The sequence below is a fragment of the Sebastes fasciatus genome, chromosome 9 (genome assembly GCF_043250625.1).
Source record: "Sebastes fasciatus isolate fSebFas1 chromosome 9, fSebFas1.pri, whole genome shotgun sequence".
Classification (NCBI taxonomy): Eukaryota; Metazoa; Chordata; class Actinopteri; order Perciformes; family Sebastidae; genus Sebastes; species Sebastes fasciatus.
Genome location: NC_133803.1, coordinates 32,639,283 through 32,658,300, shown reverse-complemented (window position 1 = coordinate 32,658,300; position 19,018 = coordinate 32,639,283). Strand labels below are relative to the sequence as shown.

Sequence of the window (19,018 nt, the reverse complement as noted above, 5' to 3'; positions counted from 1 at the left end):
GTAGTTTTGTTGCGTAAGTAAACCTAAAAACGAAATAAATCTACAAACAAACTAAATAAGGCAGGTGTGAATACGCCCTTCGTAAATCACTGCAACAGTAAACAGTATTAAAAAAAGACAGAGTGTATGTGTCCATTCCTTCATGTGTACTTCGGCGCCTCTGTGCACGCTTGTTCCTACTTTCCTAAAGGTGAATGTTGACAGTACGTGTGCTGGTATGTTTGTGCCTTCATATGTGTGTGTTTGTGCGTGTGGCAGGTTGAGCTCCAGTGACTAGACTTTGACACGGGAGCTTGTCGGCATCAATCAGGATCACTGCCATCATCTGCTCACAGCCCCCTCCCCACCACCACCCCTCCATCTCCTCTCCACCACCCCTCCATCTCCTCTCCTCTCCTCTCCTCTCCTCTCCTCTCCTCTCCTCTCCTCTCCTCTCCTCTCCTCTCCTCTCCTCTCCTCTCCTCTCGATATGGCAGTTGAACTCTGGAGATACCGTCTCTTCCACTCAGATTTGAGAGATGTGCAAAGGTGTGCAAACACACACACTTCCCTCCCTCCCTCTCTCCCTCCCTCCCGTCCTCCTTCACTCACTCCATCACTCATCCACGTGCTCCTCTTTTCTCCCAGTAACAAGCTGACAACAGACAAATGGATGTCAGGCAGACCTACACTACATCCTGACATCTCCTGACAGATGCTGGATTCAACCAGTACGACCCACATGACCGTAGCCGGAAGATGGAAGGACTCTTATATGCTCAGCCCGAAGCAAAGCATTGTGGGGCTGCAACCCTTGACATACTTTCTCCTCTCTTGGCCAGAGGCTCAAACAGCCTCGCAGTAAACCAAAAAAAAGGAAAATAATGGCTCCATTATTGGCTATGTTTCTACAGCACATGATTATCTTTTTATAGCCAGCAGTGTTTATGTACACACATAAACACAACCACCCACGCTCACACTTACACTCTCACCCAGACACACACACGTTCTAATAAACCATTATATGCAGATTAGGGAGCCCTGATTGGAAGTCATATGGAATGTCTGTTTAATTAATCGATTAAATTGAAACAGATTCCTTTGGCGTTTTTCATCATTTTCAGCTGGTAATATTAATATATGATGGTTTCACTTCTGAGTCACTTTGAGTGACTCAAACGCAGCACAAAACAAGTAATAATGACGAAGCGGCATGATTCATTTAATTTCTATTTGTTCCTGCTGATTCTACAAAAGAAATAATAAAATGTTGTATGATTGATTTTCTAAAAGTATTGCTGCTATTAATACGTGTTGGAACGTTGCATTGGGAGTAGGCTGCAGGGATTTTACTCCTTGAGTCATCACGTCGCCCACATCGCATGCATTTACTGAGATTATTTTTGGAGTACTTTGTGAACATGTGTGTTTATTTCTTGGTTGCAACTGTGACCAGAAGAGTTAAAACTGTTTTAATAAAAACAAATTATGCTTTTGAAATTATGATGCTATACTGTATACAATGGCAAGTCAACATGTTCTCACTCCCAACTCGACACGTATGGACGCTTGGTCAGGACCCCTTTAGCGTCACTTTTCAACGTGCAGGGTAGTCCGATAGACTTCAACACGTTGTTACCTTTGTGAATTCAAACAAAACTACTTGGTCAGGTTCAGGAAAAGATCATCATCATGTACAGTATATATACATCCTTATAGTCAGTGTATTGATACAGTAACTTAGATGGCGACCGCCGTGCTCCCAGTTTGGAGAAGCAGACAGGAGTACCGGCAGGAAGCTAATGTAGCTAATGTACTGCTGTGGACGCCACGTTAGTTCAGATCAGAAGCGGTAGACCAGCAACTCCTGTGTTCTGCAAGGTTAAATGACTGTTTTTGTGAATGGTGTCTGGTGGCTTTGAAGAGAGGGATATAACAGATTCAGTTCCCCATCAGAAAGGGCTGTCTGATGGTTAGGTAAAGAGGTGATTCTAAATAAAGCGTACAATTAAACTGATATTGATTTTTTAGGTGTTTAAAATCCGTTTTTCTGCTGCTCCCGTCCACAGATGCTGAAGCCGTTATAGCGCTCTCTTCACAGCCACCAGACTCCATCCACAAAAACAGTAATTTTACCTTTCAGAACACAGGAGTATACATACAACCCTACTCCAAAAAATCCAAACTAACCCAGCTAATGTTGACTCAACTAGTGCTGACGTTCACATTATTCCTAACCTTATTGATTAGCTTATTGTGGTAACCTATGTCACTGCTTTTTTGCTAACGGCTGAGTGGGCGTTAACATTTGAAAAAAACATAACAAAACAAAGATGGACCTTTAAACTGAAATGGACAGCTTGTAATTTGATTTACTTTGTGCTTGGATGTTCACTATTGACATTTGGAATAGTGGGGTTTTTCCTGGTGCTTTCGACCATACGTCAGCATCCCCAACAGTGAATAGAGGTTGCTCATAACAACTATTTTTAGAGCTTTACGTATAAAAAAAAAGACTAAATTGCAGTCACAACAAATGGGATTGAAAGGCTTATTTAGAGACAACTATGCTGCCGCCATAAATGGAAACACACTCACGGAACAAAAGCATTTCAAACTGGCAATTTCTGGCTTTCAGGTGAGATTTAATTGTCAGTAATTGGAAAAAAGCAGCTTAATAGAACAATTACAGAGCCTCTAGTTGAAGATGTCAAAATGGCCATTAGCGCAGTGTGACAGTGACCTTGACTACATTTTGAATCAGGAAAAGCATGAAATATTCATGACCATTTAAGGGAGGAGATGGTGCGTGAGAGAGAGAGATTGTGTGTGCGAGCTCTCGTTACGTCTGTGAAACATCCGTGAGTGGGTGCGTCGCTATGGGATACACGTGTTATGTGTGTGTAATCAAACACACTGACAGGTAGCTGCTTCTTGTTAGTCACAGTGAAGTGCACTACAGTGAAAACATACATCAGTGGGCTGCTATAGCTCCCAGGTAGCACTGCAACTCCACACCTGCTTAATATTGCAGACGCAGCTCGTCTTCAGTTATTCTCTTTTCTATCCCCCCTCTCTGTCTCCTTCAATCTCTGTCCCTCTCTCTCTCACCTTCTTCTTTTCTCAGCAATCCTTTATGTAAATATATATTTTACTCTTCCTCTTTTTTACTGTCACATTCCTTTTCCCTCCTCATGCATGCTGAAATTCCGCCGCTGTGCCAGAGTGCGGTCGCTGGGGAAAGATTCCCCAAGGTAGGCGTGGAAAATTTCTTTGTGGCCAGCTTAAAAACTTTCCCTCGATTTTGTTCTTATAAAAAAATCAATAGTACTTTCTCTGTGCTCTCTTTTAGTATTTATTCAGAACTCCTCCATCCTGCAGGAAGGGGCAAAGCAAACTCAGTCAGAGTTTTGGAGGGAAAAAGGAGGGTTCATTTGCATATATTTGCATCCTATTAACACATCAAACCTGCTGACTTGAAAGGGATGCCTTGATTAGGAACACCACCAAATTACTGTATGTCTGCTTCCTCGCTCCTCTCTTCTCCTTGTTCCCTCACTATCTCCTTAGCTTACTCTCCTCAGCTTCACTGATTGTGAACTGAACTATTTTTACTGCACAGGTCACCTCCTGTGTGTGTGTTTGTGCATCATTATAGAGAATATGCTGGGATATCCTTCAACCGTTGATGTGCCAAAAACGTCCTCCATAACCCCGTCCTCGTCATGACTCTCCCTCTCTGTTTCCTCGGGGCTTCACTGACAGGTTTGTGAAGCGCTGTCAAACATTTTAAAATCGATGTGCGCATGTGTATTACGTCTCCAAGCACACCTACAGACACACATGACCAAATGTATTATGAGCCTCCTAAAGATGAGCTGACCGTGTGGGTGTTGGAATATAAATGTGCTCCCATAATCGCAGTTCACTGATTTGCAATATCGCTGATTTATGTAATGAAATAGGCGACATCCCGGCTGTCAGTCACTTCTAAAGCAGAGCAGGAAGTGAAATAAACGTTTACTGACAGTGTGTGGTGAACTCTGCCAGCTGGGTGGGGGAAACCATCGAGGACAGGCTACAATTCATTCCACATTTTGGAAAAGAGCATCATGGAAATCTTAAAAAAAACATTTTAAGATAAATATTTGGATTTGTTCTTTTCTCTTGGCACCATAAGAAACCCCCACTGACAGTTCATGCTGAGCAGCTAAGCATTTTGCAAACCAACATAACAGACATCTAGAATATTGCCATTTGATGGAATGGTGCAACCATGAAAACATACAGTCTTGGGTTTAAATATTTCACTCTGACTAATTTTTCAGCTTTTTTTTGACAGTAGAAGTAATACGGCAGACTGTGTGGGCGAAAGTGTATGTTAAAGGTGTTAATTAATATATTCCTAAGGTAATTATAAAGTGCTCATGAGTATAATGGGTCCACTTTGGTGCTGTCGCTACATCGGTATTTAATCACAGGGCCTTCATCAGGAAATTTACAGCAACGATGTTTCCTTTACAACATGTACTCACATGTACAGGAAGAGTTAACATCGAAAAAGAAAAAAAACTTTCAGGTCCGGGACACATGCCGCGTTTTTTTACGTTCTCAAATCCATTATTGTTGATGTAGATGTGTGGAAGGCGCGCTCAAAAGTGCGAGTGAAGCCGTCGCAACATGCATTCGGTGCGACGTGCATGTTTTTCTGGGCACATCGGCGACATTCATCGACCTGGAGACCCACAGTTTTAGACGTACTCATGCGCCAGTTTAAACCACAACAGATGAAAAATGGCGGTACAGCGAACTGTATCTAGTGAAAAATTAATAAGACAACTTTATTTTGAAATGCAACATGTTATGAAAAATGTAAATGTAAAATGTTTCATTTTGAATTTCCCTTGAGATAGAAAAATCTCACTTTTTCAAACGCAGCAAGTGTACCCCAGGTCATGTGATAAGAATCAGCTCCACAGGACTTGCATCGCCCTTTCCGTCCAATGACGTCACAACATCCGGTTGAAAGGTCCGCCAAACTGAAGACTTGTTCCACAGACAAACCAAGCAGTAAAGCTACTTTTTGGATGTACACTGCTGGAAATTCCTTTCTTTGTTTTGATACAGAGACAGATACAGATAGCTTTATTTATCCCCGAAGGGCAATTCGGTTTCTACAGTCCACCGAGGCATATACACATTCATACTGCATATGGCATATTGGGAGGTGAAAGATCAATAAAAGTATCAGAATAAAAATATTTGAAATAAAAACAATAGAATAAATCGAATGAAGTATTGCACATGACAAATTACACAAATGTACCTAATTGCAAACACGGACAACCATCATATGGTTCGTGCAAAATAACTTTACATTCAAATAAATAAAAACTTTCGTTCATTCAAGATAGCTACTCTTCGCTCAGCAGATCAATGGCAGCAGGAATGAACGACTTGGAGAAGCGGTTTGTCTTTCTGGGAGGCGGCAGATAGCGCCGTCCTGAAGGCATTAGTGTAAACTCACTGGACAGGATGTGGTCCTGATTAAAAATACTTCTGTCCTTCTGGAGAGCACGTTTCTCACAGAGAGAGTTTGACGTTGACGTTGTTTAGTTTAGTCAGTGAGGCTTACTGCTAAATTCATCATCATCATCATCATCATTGCATCATTTTGGTTGCTTAGTAACGGCAAGTGTGACAGGAGCACAAACCCTCCCAAGCACCTTGGATAAAAAGAATAAAGCAGCACGGCTGGCCTTTTCCTCATAGTTTTAGTAAAGCTTCTCTCAATACAACAAACATTGGCTTGCATAACACTGTTTGTTCTGTAGCTGCATCCTACTTTATCATTTTAATGCAAAAAGTGTGTTTTTATTCTCTGATGGCCACTATTGATGAGGTGCAAAAGATAATTTTACTGCTGAGCGTTAATGAAATTTCTGCTGTGGCATCATGAAAATTGAAAAAGTAATAAGACCAAGAATTTAAAAAATAGTTAAATTCAGTATTTCTATCTGATTGCTTTAGGATATTCTTCATCAAACAGTCTTTAAAAACCTGCAGACGTCATCGTCGGGGTCCAGTTGCCACACAGGCTGAGAGGGTTATTCACAGCAGAACGTCACTGTGATTAATGACGGTAATTAGTCTAAGTACTATTATTCATAACGGTGAATTTAACAATTATTTAAAGCTTTCAAGGATTATCACCTGCAGTGCTCATCTCAGTTCTCTACTTCCTGTCACTTTCTGTCAGAATCACGCCATGTGTGTGGTTACGCCTGCAGTACATTAACACACCACACACTCCCAACAACAGCTTCTAGTCGTTTACTATATAATCTCATGACGGCTTTGACAGATTCAGACACCAAATGAGCATATTTAGATGGTTATGTTTGTCATGAGGAGATGAGCATTCTTCCACACACACACACACACACACACACTGTATATGTGCATGTTTGCCAAAGAGCTTTAATTGGATACTCTGCTGTTTACCAAACTGAGTGAGCTAATGCAATCGCACAATTAAACTTGTTAAATCTTGCTAATTAAAACTAACAAAGACATCAATACGAATCAATTGCGTGAGTGGAGAAGTTGGAGAGGCTTAGGAAGTGGCATTGAGAGGCCGGCTTGAGAAAACTCACAATTACAGGAAATCACTCACTAATTAGATATTAACACAAGTTTAGAAAAGATCAGCGTTGGAGAGTTGTGTTTCTCCCCTTCAGCTCTGGTTTAGGTTTCCATCAACACTTGAATTAAATATATCCGGGTCTGTCTTTGGCCTACTTCACCTGCTAGTCGCTAACTTGGTCTCTGTCATTTAGTGATGAACCGCAACATTAAAGGTCCCATATCGTGCTCATTTTCAGGTTCATACTGTTTTACTAGAAGATGTTTACATGCTGTAATGTTAATTATTTTTGTTTTATTTTCCTCATAATGTCTGCCTGAATATGCCTGTATTCACCCTCTGTCTAAAACGCTCCGTTTTTAGCGCATTTCAACGGAACTGCAATGGAATTGCGTTGCTAGGCAACAGCTTGGGGTCCATGTCTACTTCCTGTCAGCTGATGTCATTCACAAACACTGCAACCTGAAATAAACTGGGACACATACATTCAAAATGTTTAAAACTGTGAAATAGTCTATATATATATATTGTATATTTGTGACATCACAAAATGACAGAAATCCTGACAGCTTGTTTCAAAAGCACAGTTTCTGAATACGGGCTGTGTGTGTTTCTCCGTGGATTGAGCGTCTCGATACTTTCACAGTATTTATTTATCACTTAAACCTGCTTTATGATATAAAAGACATGAAAATCTCACTTGTTACATATGGGACCTTTAAGGGTGCTGTAAAACCAAAACAATGGGCTAAAAGAGAGCTCTGCTGAGCTGCATGATAATTCTTTGTAGGTTCATTCACTTTATTATTAATGCAAAAATGTATGTCAATATCTGAAGCTTTAAAGCAAGAAAACAAGCCACAGGATGTATCTGAGATAACTAAGAATAAAAAAACAGAAAGATGATGGCTGATTCCTCTGTACTGCATTGACTTCCCTTTATATAAACACCCTGACTGAACTGCTAAGAGATCATTAAGCCTTCATTGTGTACTAATTAAATCGGCACGCAGTGACATACTGACGTTTGGCCGCCATCGCTCACGCTCTCAGCTCCTCTCAGTCACCGTGTCAAGCCTTCTCATCGCCTGTTTCCTGGTTTATATTCGTCTTCCTCCCTCCTTGGCTCCCTCCCAGCTCTTCTGCTTTTTTTTTTCCAATCCCAGGCACGCTGAGTGCTCCTCTCGGCGTCTTGGAGGATTCACTTGCTGAAAAGCGACGCCTTTCTAGCCACAATATGCGGTCTCTTATCTGTTTAATTTTCTCCCACCTCGAAAACATGCCACGGCATCAGCCTTGTTTATTACTGTCAGAGAGACACCAGTCGAACTCCCACTGGTGTGCCATTATTATCGCACAGATGGCGACGAGGGTTGAGAGAGATAGACGAAGCAGCCGAGATAGAGAGAGAGAGGAAACCGAGAGAGGGAGGGCAGGGTGAGCGGGGGAAGAAAAACAGGAAGAAAGCGACAGAACGGCTGAAAAAAATAGGTGTTTTCCATTTTAACCGCAACCAGATGGTTTTGTGAATGTAGGCACACTGCTGTTTACAGGAAGACAGAAACACAAATGTGCACTCTATACAGTGAGCATTGGACACACCCATCTCAGAGGCTTTTTACCTGTCAAGGTACAGTCCTGCTGTCAGAAACAATAATGCACAGAATGCAATGACCCCTCCGTGTATTCCTTGACTCTTGGTCTGCTCTCTGTTGGGATGTCGTGGGTCTCTTGGGATGACAGACATGTCAACAACATGTGGGTGTTTTCCTGTGAGTGGATGCATACTGTATGTCCTTCAAAAAGCCCAGAGGACTTCAGGACCTTGGAGAGGTATAACTTTTCAGTATGTAGTAGGGGTGGGGAAAGAAAATGTATTTACCTATGTATCACAATTTTTTTTTTTACGATTTTGAAATAGATTATTTGAATGCCATAATCAATATATTTGCTTCATTTGAGTCTATGTGGAGGTTGAAGGAAGTTACCGCTTTTATTGTTGTAGTCTGAGTAACATGACGTCATATCCGTTCTGTATCCGTCAACCAAAACAAACCTCAGTAAGTACAAAACGGTGGAGGGTCTGCGTGGATACGACCTGCACCCTCACATGTTAAATCCAGCGTGGTAAACACTACACATCCAGTAAAGGATGGAAACACTTTGGGTTTCACACATTGACAGGAAAAGCAGAGCTAGACATCACGGCTAAAGCTGCATGCTAACTCTGTCACGGACAGGAAACGATATCGTATCGCGGTAACGTGGCGGTCGAGCCGGCCGTCGCTCTCATCTCCGTGGTCAAATGGGCCGACGCTACAACTGTAGAGCACCCAGATACTGACATTTATGTTGTCTGCATTCAAACGGCCCCGATGGAGCTGACCATGGACGGATAAAGAGAACGGAGCTGACGGGAGAGCTAGAGACCACCTTGGAGAAGTTAGAGGAAGTAGACACGTGGGACTACGTCCGGTTTTCAAAATAAGGCTTTAAGAAAGGGAACTGTATATACAAAATACATATATGGAAATAAGATTGATTGGATTATATTCACCAGAAGTATTAAACATTACATGTCCCTTATAAATTAAAAAGAAAATACCACTAATTCATGAGGGAAATGTTTTTATTCTTTGATTTTTGGGATGCTCGAAACATTTTTTATAAATAATTCCTGACAATGACTGATCTATTTGACTTCAGGATATCTCTGACTACATACATACTGAAAAACAAACATTTTTTACTGTATTAATTTAGAGGTTTTCCAAAGTAAAAGTCCCTAGAAGTGTATGATTCAACTTTTTCCCATGGTCTAGTGTTAAAACAGTTAAAAATAGCAATATGGAATCGCAATACTTATGGAATCGGCACCCAAGTATCGTGACAGTATCGAATCGGGAGATAGTTGAATCGTCCCAGCCCTAGTATGTAGTTTGTTCTCAACCCTCTATGCTCTGATTTGCCTGTCAAAAGATGTCTAATTTCTAAGTTAAAGCTGGGTGAAATTTGGTTGAAAAGTAGAAGCTCTGGGAAGACAGCCCGGTGGCACTAAACGGTGTATGAATGACACAGTAATCACAAGTCATTTCACGTGCAATAAGAACACTGTTCTTGCTTTTGGTGTGTCATTTGTACACCGTGTAGTCTGTATTTACTGAAATGTAAACGCATCTGTGTGAATATGCTACGCTCAGAGCTGGTAAGTGAAAAATGAGTGGTTGTGTCTTATGGTGGGAGGGAACACAGGAGACTGCTATTGTGTGTGACGAGCTTTCCGTACTTATGTTATGTATGATGCACATGTAGTATCATTTCCTTTTTCATTTTGTGTCAGTTGTAAAACTGACATACTATGGAATATTTAGCATGGTAGTGGGATGCAGCCATTCATTCACAGATCCCTTCAGGTGCCTGCTCTTTTTGCATATGCGTTTTAATCTCCTTGTTTACTGGCAGCTTAGATGTGTGTTATTGCTGCGATGTTTTCAATTTCATGCATGCTTCTTGTTAATTGGCTTGCCAGTTGTGTGTACGTGTGTACGAGCGAGGAAGGTAATGTTATGTGTTCCACTGTTTGCGCCTGTGAGGCCCGAGTCAATCTGGTGGCGCTGGTCCGTGGATGAACGCTTTGGAGAAGCCTGCGGTCACTCAGGAAAGAAGAGGCTGGCGTCCAGAGAGACAGGAGGGAGGATGAGGAGGATTACACTTTAGAAAGAAGTGCTTTGTCTGCTGCACAACCTTAACCCCCCTTCTTAAATTGTGATGCTCGTAGGCAGACGTTCCTATAACTCCAGTGGAATGGATGATGTGCTGTCAATCATGAAGCAAAATTGTTAGGCAAAAAGAAAGAGGGAAATAATGCATTTTTCTGATGTTGCCATTTAGCACGTCTATCGCAAATATCCTCGAGTCAGATGCTGCTAATCCAGTTCTAGATCTGTGTGCAATGAGAGGTTGTGTATTTTACCCACATTACTCACATGAAGCTTCACAGCAGCCGTCGTTCCTTCACAGGCTTTAAAAAGCGTTAGCCCTGGACCTGCGGGAGGATTTTCTTCCTGAAAAAGCCCCTCAGCTGGTGAGGGGGTCAGCTCTACGACCTGCAACATAGTCTGGGCCAACATCTTAGCTTCCAACACACAAACTGTACCAGGTGTGTGTCATATATCTGTCTCTCTGCCCTCTAGAGAGTGTCCGTATCAGACCAGGTCTCATCGGCCAGGGCTTTGCGGGGATCTCCTCCAAACCCCCCGCTACCCCAACCTGCCAGGTGAGATTGCCTTTGTATCGCTCTGGAATAGCCTCTCGACATGAGGGTGATGAGACGGGCTTAGCTAAGCTAGCCTGTCACTAACTAGACTGAGGAGAGACCCTCTCTGCCCAGTCACACCAGCAGGAGGGAATACATAATAAACGGGGCCAGAAATCAAATCCATCTGAAGACAGAATAAATGAAGAGTGGCCAAGACTTGGAGCTAAATCCCCGGGTCCTTCAACAGAGGGACTGAGACAATTATGAAAGTGTGGATTTGTTACTCAGAGACCGAGAATATGAAAGTAAAGAGAGAAACGGGAGGCAAATAGTGAAGGGAATATATTTAAATAGACATTATTTGAACCAGTAATTACACTAAAACAGTGATTAGAGTTTTTGTTCTTTTTTGGGGGGGAAATCCTGCTAAACTGAGAAAGTAATTAATCAAATTCAGCATCACATACTTTTATAAGTGAAAGCCTGGGCCCCTTGCCATTTTCTGAAAATATTATCTTAGCACGCTGACTAATTTACTGGTTAGCTGAGCACTAATGATTGAATGCCTGACTATGTTGCCCAAAGCAGTGAGCACTGGTGTGTGTGTGAGAGAGAGCGAGCGAGCAGGCCTTATGACTCACGTCGAGTCCCTTCCATCTCTGCATCCCGTCCCCGTGGGTTGACAAACACGACCGGCGCACACCGACAGCGCTAAACAGCGCTCTGGGGGACAATCGCCGCTTGTTTTACAACTGGACGGGAATGGCACTTGTCATGACTCTCTGGAGCAAATCGCAGCAAAAAAAAAAAAAGGATCAAGTTTCATCTCGCAAATAAAAAATGATTAATGCAGTGACAGATAATGCCACAAACCGGCTCAATTCGTCCCCATTAAACGTCTGGATTGATCACACTTTCACTACCTGATTTGTCTCAATTTAGTGTAAACACAAATTGAATCAGATTATGCATTGATCCTGTGCTCGGGGTGAAATTTGTCATTCTTTTGTTAATGAGGATAAATTGATGTCTAACAGCATGTCAACTGAAGCACAATGTATCCGCCTTTTTCCTTTTAGGGTGGATTTTTAGTAATACAGCATTTACTTTCTATAGAAAGTCTTTAGAGCTTTACACAGAGAGTTCATCCATTCATTAAATATTTATGTAAATGGTTTGATTCCAAAATGACTGAGTCATCGTTTAATTCCCAAACTATAAACCCTTCTATGTTATTTTTAAAGCAAACACACTTTATAGTTTTACTGCATGGTCACACCAGCTGTTATTGAAATTAAGAGCGTATGCCATATTGTTTGATGGTCCATATCTTTCCTTTTGAGAGCTCACTGCCACACGATTAAGCAAGTCGAGATCATCGTCACATTTCTCTCTCCTCTGCACTTCGACGCACACATTAACATGCACAGACAGTGTGTTCAAGGCCGTTCCGGTGTACATCGCAAACCCCTTCGCACTTCAACAGCTCTATGCTTGTCCACATATTACGTTGTCATAGCAACGGAAGAAAGCTCCGGCTCCTCGAGTGCCTACGTCTTGTCGGTCTTTGTCTCCTGCTCTCTCTTATCCTTCCTCCCCTCCTCTCTTTCAACTGCCGTCGCTTTCTGAAATAAAAAGCTCCAAGAAACAGAAGTCTGTGTCGTGGGCTTTGGTTGACTTTTGACTGGATTACACACAAAACAATATACAGACACCTGAAGAAGACAAACTGAAGTGTCTTTCAGTGCATTCGCTTAAGAAACCAGCCAGTTTTTTCAACAGAAATATGACTCCTTAAATGTCATGTAAACAAAAGGCATAGTTTTCATAAGAGGGGATTAGAGAAACTCTGTTTAGCACAGGTAGATCTCTGCTGCAGGAACCTAATTATTTGACCAGACAGTAGTCCTCGTTCTCCAACATAACAAAACATAATACTCCTCTGGCAGCAGCATCTTGTCTCACTAAAGTCCTATTTACACTTTTTGCATCCGTGTTGGCATTTGGTAATGTCGACGAGGGCGTGCTATCCAAACTGTTTGACTGGGTGGACTACACCTACAACTGCTCCAACTTGTATGCAGATACCAAACCTGTGTCTGTTTGAGAGCATTTCAGGGACGTGATACATCCAAAACAAGTACAGGTCCAATAAAAAGTTGTGGATCGGAGAGAAATCTGATTACTGGCCCTGCAGCGTGCACATTCTTATCAACGAGTTTACTGTTCAGGTAAACGCATAAACACATTTCCTCTGCAAGTGGTTGTGTTCACGTAAACACATTGTTTGTGTGCATGTGTATACATTATAATTTAATGTGTGTTTACTTGTGTTCAACTTCAGTTTTAGAGTCTCACTCACACTGCAGAGCCAAAACACCCCCCCTCAGCATCATCATCATCATCCACACACACACACACACATACACACACTGTCCACGCTTGTGCATGCGTACGGATGTATACTCGTACCCCATCGGGGGAGGCAAAAACAGGCTCTTTGAAAAACAGGTCGGGTGGAAGTCCTGCGGTTAGATTTTGGGAAGAAGTTGTTCAGGGACTTAATTAGTAAAAAGGCCCCACATTTGAACAGGCCAAGTGCCCATGAGCTCTTCTCTCAAATCTGGGACAACTACGGCACACATGCATTTAAGATGGCAATAATCACACACACACACACACTGAGCTGCAGACAATCTTTCCATGCAGTATACCATGGGGTATTTTCAGAAGGGGACATGTCCTATAGATATCAACCAACAGCTAATAGAGAATTAAAGGAATACTTCACATATCAAACACTCAAAAGTCTGAATGCAGACTCAGACATGGCTCTGATACGTTTGTCAGCTGCAGTCAGCTTGGATTCACAGCAGTTACTCGAACAATGATGCTAAATCGTGCCATAAAAACAAAACATTTCTATGTTTCAGTTTAATCCACCTCTCAGCTGTTGATCCGTATGTTCCAAACAAACATTCATTTACTGATACGTCGCTAAATACTCTACTTCCAGCACAGCTTCAGCATAGCCTGGCAATAGCAAAAGATGGAAAAAGCCTTTCAAACCCACAATACATGAAATGAGTGATTGATACTCAAAGACAGGTGGAAAACCCCTTTAAACTTAAGAGTTACTCCTTGATCCATTCACCACTTATTTCACTAACTTTAGCACGTACTTTCAACACAAGTTGTCTCATTGAATATACATAACTTAACAAACATATCCCAAGACCAAAAAATAAGAAGACTACATAAAAAACAACAACCTACTGTGAGCACACAGCACAAACACACACAACAGCATCAGATAAATAATAAAGTTCATATCGTCCAGCTTATCTTTAAACATTTTCTCAAACCGAATAATCGTATTTAAACATGCATCCCATCCAAAGTCTCATCTCAACAACACACAAAGCAGCCACATCACAAACCCTCAATGTTACTGTTGGATCTTCTTACAAAGAAGACGATCAAGAGCAGCAAGAAACATTAAAACATGAAATGTAGGAAGGAGGCATTTACATGATACGCTCAAAGACAGCAGGTCAGTCACTTACTTGCAGTGCTTGTGAGGCCCGCTGAGCGTCTCGATGACGAAGCATTCGCCGCCGTTCAGGCAGTAGGCCAGGTCCTTCTCATGACAGGGCTTGAAATGCTCCGAGTGCAGCGGAGGGACAGTTGGAGACGCTGCGGGACAGACAAAGAAACTCTTGTTAGTCATAATCAAACACATAAAGTGAATATTTATATTTTTATTCATGAATGCATTGGTCCCCCCCCCCCCTCTCCCAACAATCAAGCTTAGTCGTTTAACTTCATCACTCAGTCAGTCCCTCAGTGACAAGACCTTTTGCCCTCTGTGGTCCAGCCCCAAAAAACAGCAAGTCAGTTTCCCAGCAGAGGCTACTTACTCTCCTCCCAAGGATCCGCTGCCTCATACTGTAACATACTGCACATTGTGGATAATACCAACACACTATTGTTTGTTTAGACCAGCGATGTCACCAGCAAAAGATGGATGGAGGACGGGTAATAATCTGTTCTGCTGTGATTAATACTCTGTTGGTCACAGTGGTGCTGTTGGAGAGCTCGACTTCACCCAGCGATTTATCACAACATGCATGACTGCTCTTGGACAGTACATACTTCTGACGGAATCTGCTCCGCGTACCTTAATGGATGATCTTATTATTGAAATTAATAAGTGAAGCGCCAGTTGCTTAAGAGAAAATATGGAAATGATAAAGTGATCTGATGTTAAAAAGCAGTAAAATCACGGAGCGATCAATGGCGTTCTGGGCATTTTTTCGCGCTTGTCGAGGATAATTTATAAAACAAGAAAGAGGAATGAAAATGTAGAGATTACAGAGAGTTCATGGGCAGTCATCCATCAGCGATGTTTTGAAAGCCTGAGATGCAGTTGGTCGGGGCATGGCTTTCAGACGTGTGGAGAAATCAGATGTGCGCCACTGATGATGTTCTTATTAATACCACGGCAGACCGCTGACGGCTCCCTTTGTGCTTACAAATGAAAAATGAGTGTGCTAAGAGCTCTCATTAGCCCATCCTCGGCTATGTTTTTTTTTAAAGTAGCGGGATGAACAGTGATGATCTAGAACTTTACGCTTCAGTGATTAAAAATCAGTTGTGCTCACAAGGATGCTGGTAGTACCACTAGTATACTGATTACTGTATTAGGTCGTCCTTTAATGGTGTGTGGACGAAACATCCAAATGAACTGAAGATATCTCAATCAAGAGATAATGAGAGATTAATAATGAGCAGTGTTTTTGGGGGGAGGGGGATGGATGGGTGAAGAGAGGCGAGTTATTCGAGTATGTCCTCAGATCCCTTAATCATCAGTATGAGTGTGTGTGTGTGTGTGTGTAGGGTGGTGGGTTGGATCATAAGAGGCTAGGTGGTGATAGGGCTCCGGGGATCTTAAACAACCCTTGGTAATTGGCTGTTGGGGGACTAGTTTCCATGTGAGAGGGAGAGTTAGGTCAGGATGGTGTTCTTAGATGAGGGTGTCAACATGATGACAAGAGGGCCTTAATTAAGGTGACCTTGAGCTTGACGGCGAAGCCCGAACCTGCTCTGAAAAGACAACAATGTAAATCTTAGAGAAGCTTGATGGAGGTGCAGGATAAATTGCAGGTTTGATACAAAATGAAATAAGTTAACGGTTACTATCCATCTTTTGCTTTCACCATGTTTTTCTGTGCAGCGGAGCGGGTGAGTGACGGGGCAGGCTGTGTGGTCTGTGCGTCATGTGCTCGCACCAGACATTCCCACATTCATTCTGGTATCAGAATCGGAGAACTGTGTGTTCGCCTCCTGTCACAGACCAACAGTTAATGTTGTTATTTTTAACCATAACTGCGATCCGACATCAACAATTTTCTAGCTGTATAGGGTTGGAATTTGACGACTCACCAAATGTTATTTGATTAAATTTGACTACGATAAATCAACACGTTCTCATCCTAACTCTACTGACACTTTGTCAGACCCCTCGGCGTCACTTTTCACTCACAGTAAACACATACTTAAAGGTAGGGTCGACGATGTTGGAAAGCTAGCATAATTTGAAAGTAGAATGGCCTCAGGAGCTCCATCTAAACCGTCTCCATCTACTGGAGAACATCGTCAACCCTGCCTTTAAGGTTGTGAATTTAGGCAACAAAACCATTTAGTTAGGTTTAGGAAAAAAAAACATGGTTGGGCTTCACGTTGTGAACATGTGACGCGAACAAACAGCTGACTGCCGACAACGGCTGTGATGTGACGCCCTGGGAATGAGAACAGGCTTGAGAAGTACACACAGATGCAGCCACCAAAAAATCTCCCCTCCCAGCCGTTTGCCAGCCAACTTCCATCTGCTGGGAGTTTCCCATCATCCTCCTCTTTGAGTGTGTCTAGATCCACTGTAAACACGCCCATTCATTCAATCAGGGTGTCACCGTGAGGTAACTCTTCCTTCACAAAAACACATAAACTGAAGTACACTGAAGAATCATGTTTCTGTGTTTAGGTTTCTTTAGTTTGCACTGTATATTTCTCAGATTTACAGTAGTTTCAACTTCAATAATGTTCGCCGCCCTCAGTTGTCAGTAGTTAATATTCACATATCTTTAATGGCATAAAACCAGATTTGTGACATCAGCTTAACATGAAAAAAACTAAAGCATGAACATCGATTCACGTAACAATGAAACCATCAACTGGCACCTCAACTCGACCTCTTTTAAAGCTTTACTTGCTGTTAACATGGATTCACAAGGACATAATGAGATTAGAGTCAATTTGAAGAACGCATTGTCTTCCTAAGAACAGCTGCCAACTCCAAAGAGAAAGAGAGAAAACTTATAATAGAGTAAGAGGAACTCATAATGTAACAATGCCATGTGGTATGGCCTGACATGATACATTTGGCTTGCAGTGCCACACATTCTGCACACAGAGACACTCAAACAAAAGGCCAGAATTACAAAGCACTGCTGTGTCTTTCTTAGCACTTGCTCTGCAACACTACTAGTTTTTTATTTATTTTTTCAAACATAAAGGATTTCCCTCCAGACATGATTTCATGCTTGGACAGGGCTGTGCTGTTTTGTTAGTCCTGGTAATAAGTGACAGAAGCGCCGTTTGTCGTCCTCTCCCTTTGTTTTTTGTTGACGGAGTTGTCACAATGCACTGTAGGTTGTTTAGCTTAACACTCGTCACCTGTCAGCTCAGACGCGGTTCGCACTCAAAGAATTGTGTCATTTTAAAAAAGGGAAGGCCGGAGAAAAATCTTTTCAGTGTGGCTGAAAATATCACTGCGAGGTTTGAAAACATTGCTCACAGAAGGCAGACGTCAATCACTGGAAGAAGAAAACAGTCCAATTTACTCCGCCCTACTGTGAGGAGAGAAAGAGGGAGAGGCACAGCGAGGATCAATAAACCATCGGGCGCTGGTTAACACAACCCTCCACTTCAATCTCTCTTTTCTTTCTTTCATCTCTGCTTACACAGAGAAAATGAGGAAGGAATAAGGAATCTGCTGATTTTCACCTTTGCATCGAGGCGCCTGCTTGGCTATAGTGGAGAAAAGGAAACGGCCATTTATGTAATACTTAATAATTTAATGATAAAAAAAAAAGATCAATCAGAGATCCCTTTCTGAACTTCTAACAGTAACACTAGAAGACTTTCAATGTGCTGAATATGCTAAGGAGATCAACACTGAGATGAATCCAATCACTAGTGGGGGCAGGTGATGCAGTATTCATGATTTAATTATTGTTCTTCCATTCTGTAAATCCAGATCAGCAGGGGGAATATACAGGAGGAATTTGAGCATTTACAAATTCAAATCTGGGGATCTGACAGTGTAACGGTGTCTCCTACAGTATAGCCATCGAAAATGACCGGCTGGGCCGTGACAGGTCCCAGACTGACCCGCGGCTGATCACCGTGGGGTCCCTGCTCGGTCCCATGGCTGCTATGTGATCCACCCTCGATGACGTAGCACTCTAACTTATTAAGCTAGAGTGAAGATACTGGTATCATATGAAACAAAAAACCTAATGAAGTTAAATAACGCTCCAAACTTACGCAAAATTTTGGAGTGGAAAAACTGGCATGGCCATTTTCAAAAGGGTCCCTTGACCTCTGACCTCCAGATATGTGAATGTAAATGGGTTCTATGGGTACCCATGAGTCTCCCCTTTACAGACATGCCCTCTTTATGATAATCACATGCAGTTTTAGGGGCAAGTCATAGTCAAGTCAGCACACTGACACACTGACAGCTGTTGTTGCCTGCTGTTACGATTTGAGCATATTGTTTTATACTAAATGCAGTACCTGTGAGGGTTTCTGGCCATTATTTGTCATTGTTTTGTGTTGTTAATTGATTTCTAATATTAAATATATACATACATTTGCATAAAGCAGCATATTTGTCCACTCCCATGTTGATAAGAGTATTAAATACTTGACAAATCTCTCTTTAAGGTACATTTTGAACAGATAAAATATGTGTGATTAATTTGCGATTAATCGTGATTAAATATTTTAATCAACTGACAGCCCCAGTGGAAACCAATATGTTTTCATACTACTACAGTATTTTGTTA

At 42.0% G+C, this 19,018-nt stretch overlaps 2 protein-coding genes across 2 annotated transcripts in view; one reads left to right on the top strand and one right to left on the bottom strand.

Moving 5' to 3' along the window:
• cbr1 (carbonyl reductase 1) overlaps positions 1 to 19,018 on the top strand; it is a 585,032-nt gene that overhangs the window by 219,957 nt on the left and 346,057 nt on the right. The gene's annotated exons all lie outside the window — the stretch shown is intronic.
• The window catches only part of nrg3a (neuregulin 3a), a 409,270-nt gene that overhangs the window by 147,318 nt on the left and 242,934 nt on the right, over positions 1 to 19,018 (bottom strand). The window contains exon 2 of the mRNA XM_074647325.1: positions 14,453 to 14,582. Within this exon, the coding sequence (XP_074503426.1) occupies positions 14,453 to 14,582 (130 nt within the window). The remainder of the gene's footprint in view (positions 1 to 14,452; positions 14,583 to 19,018) is intronic.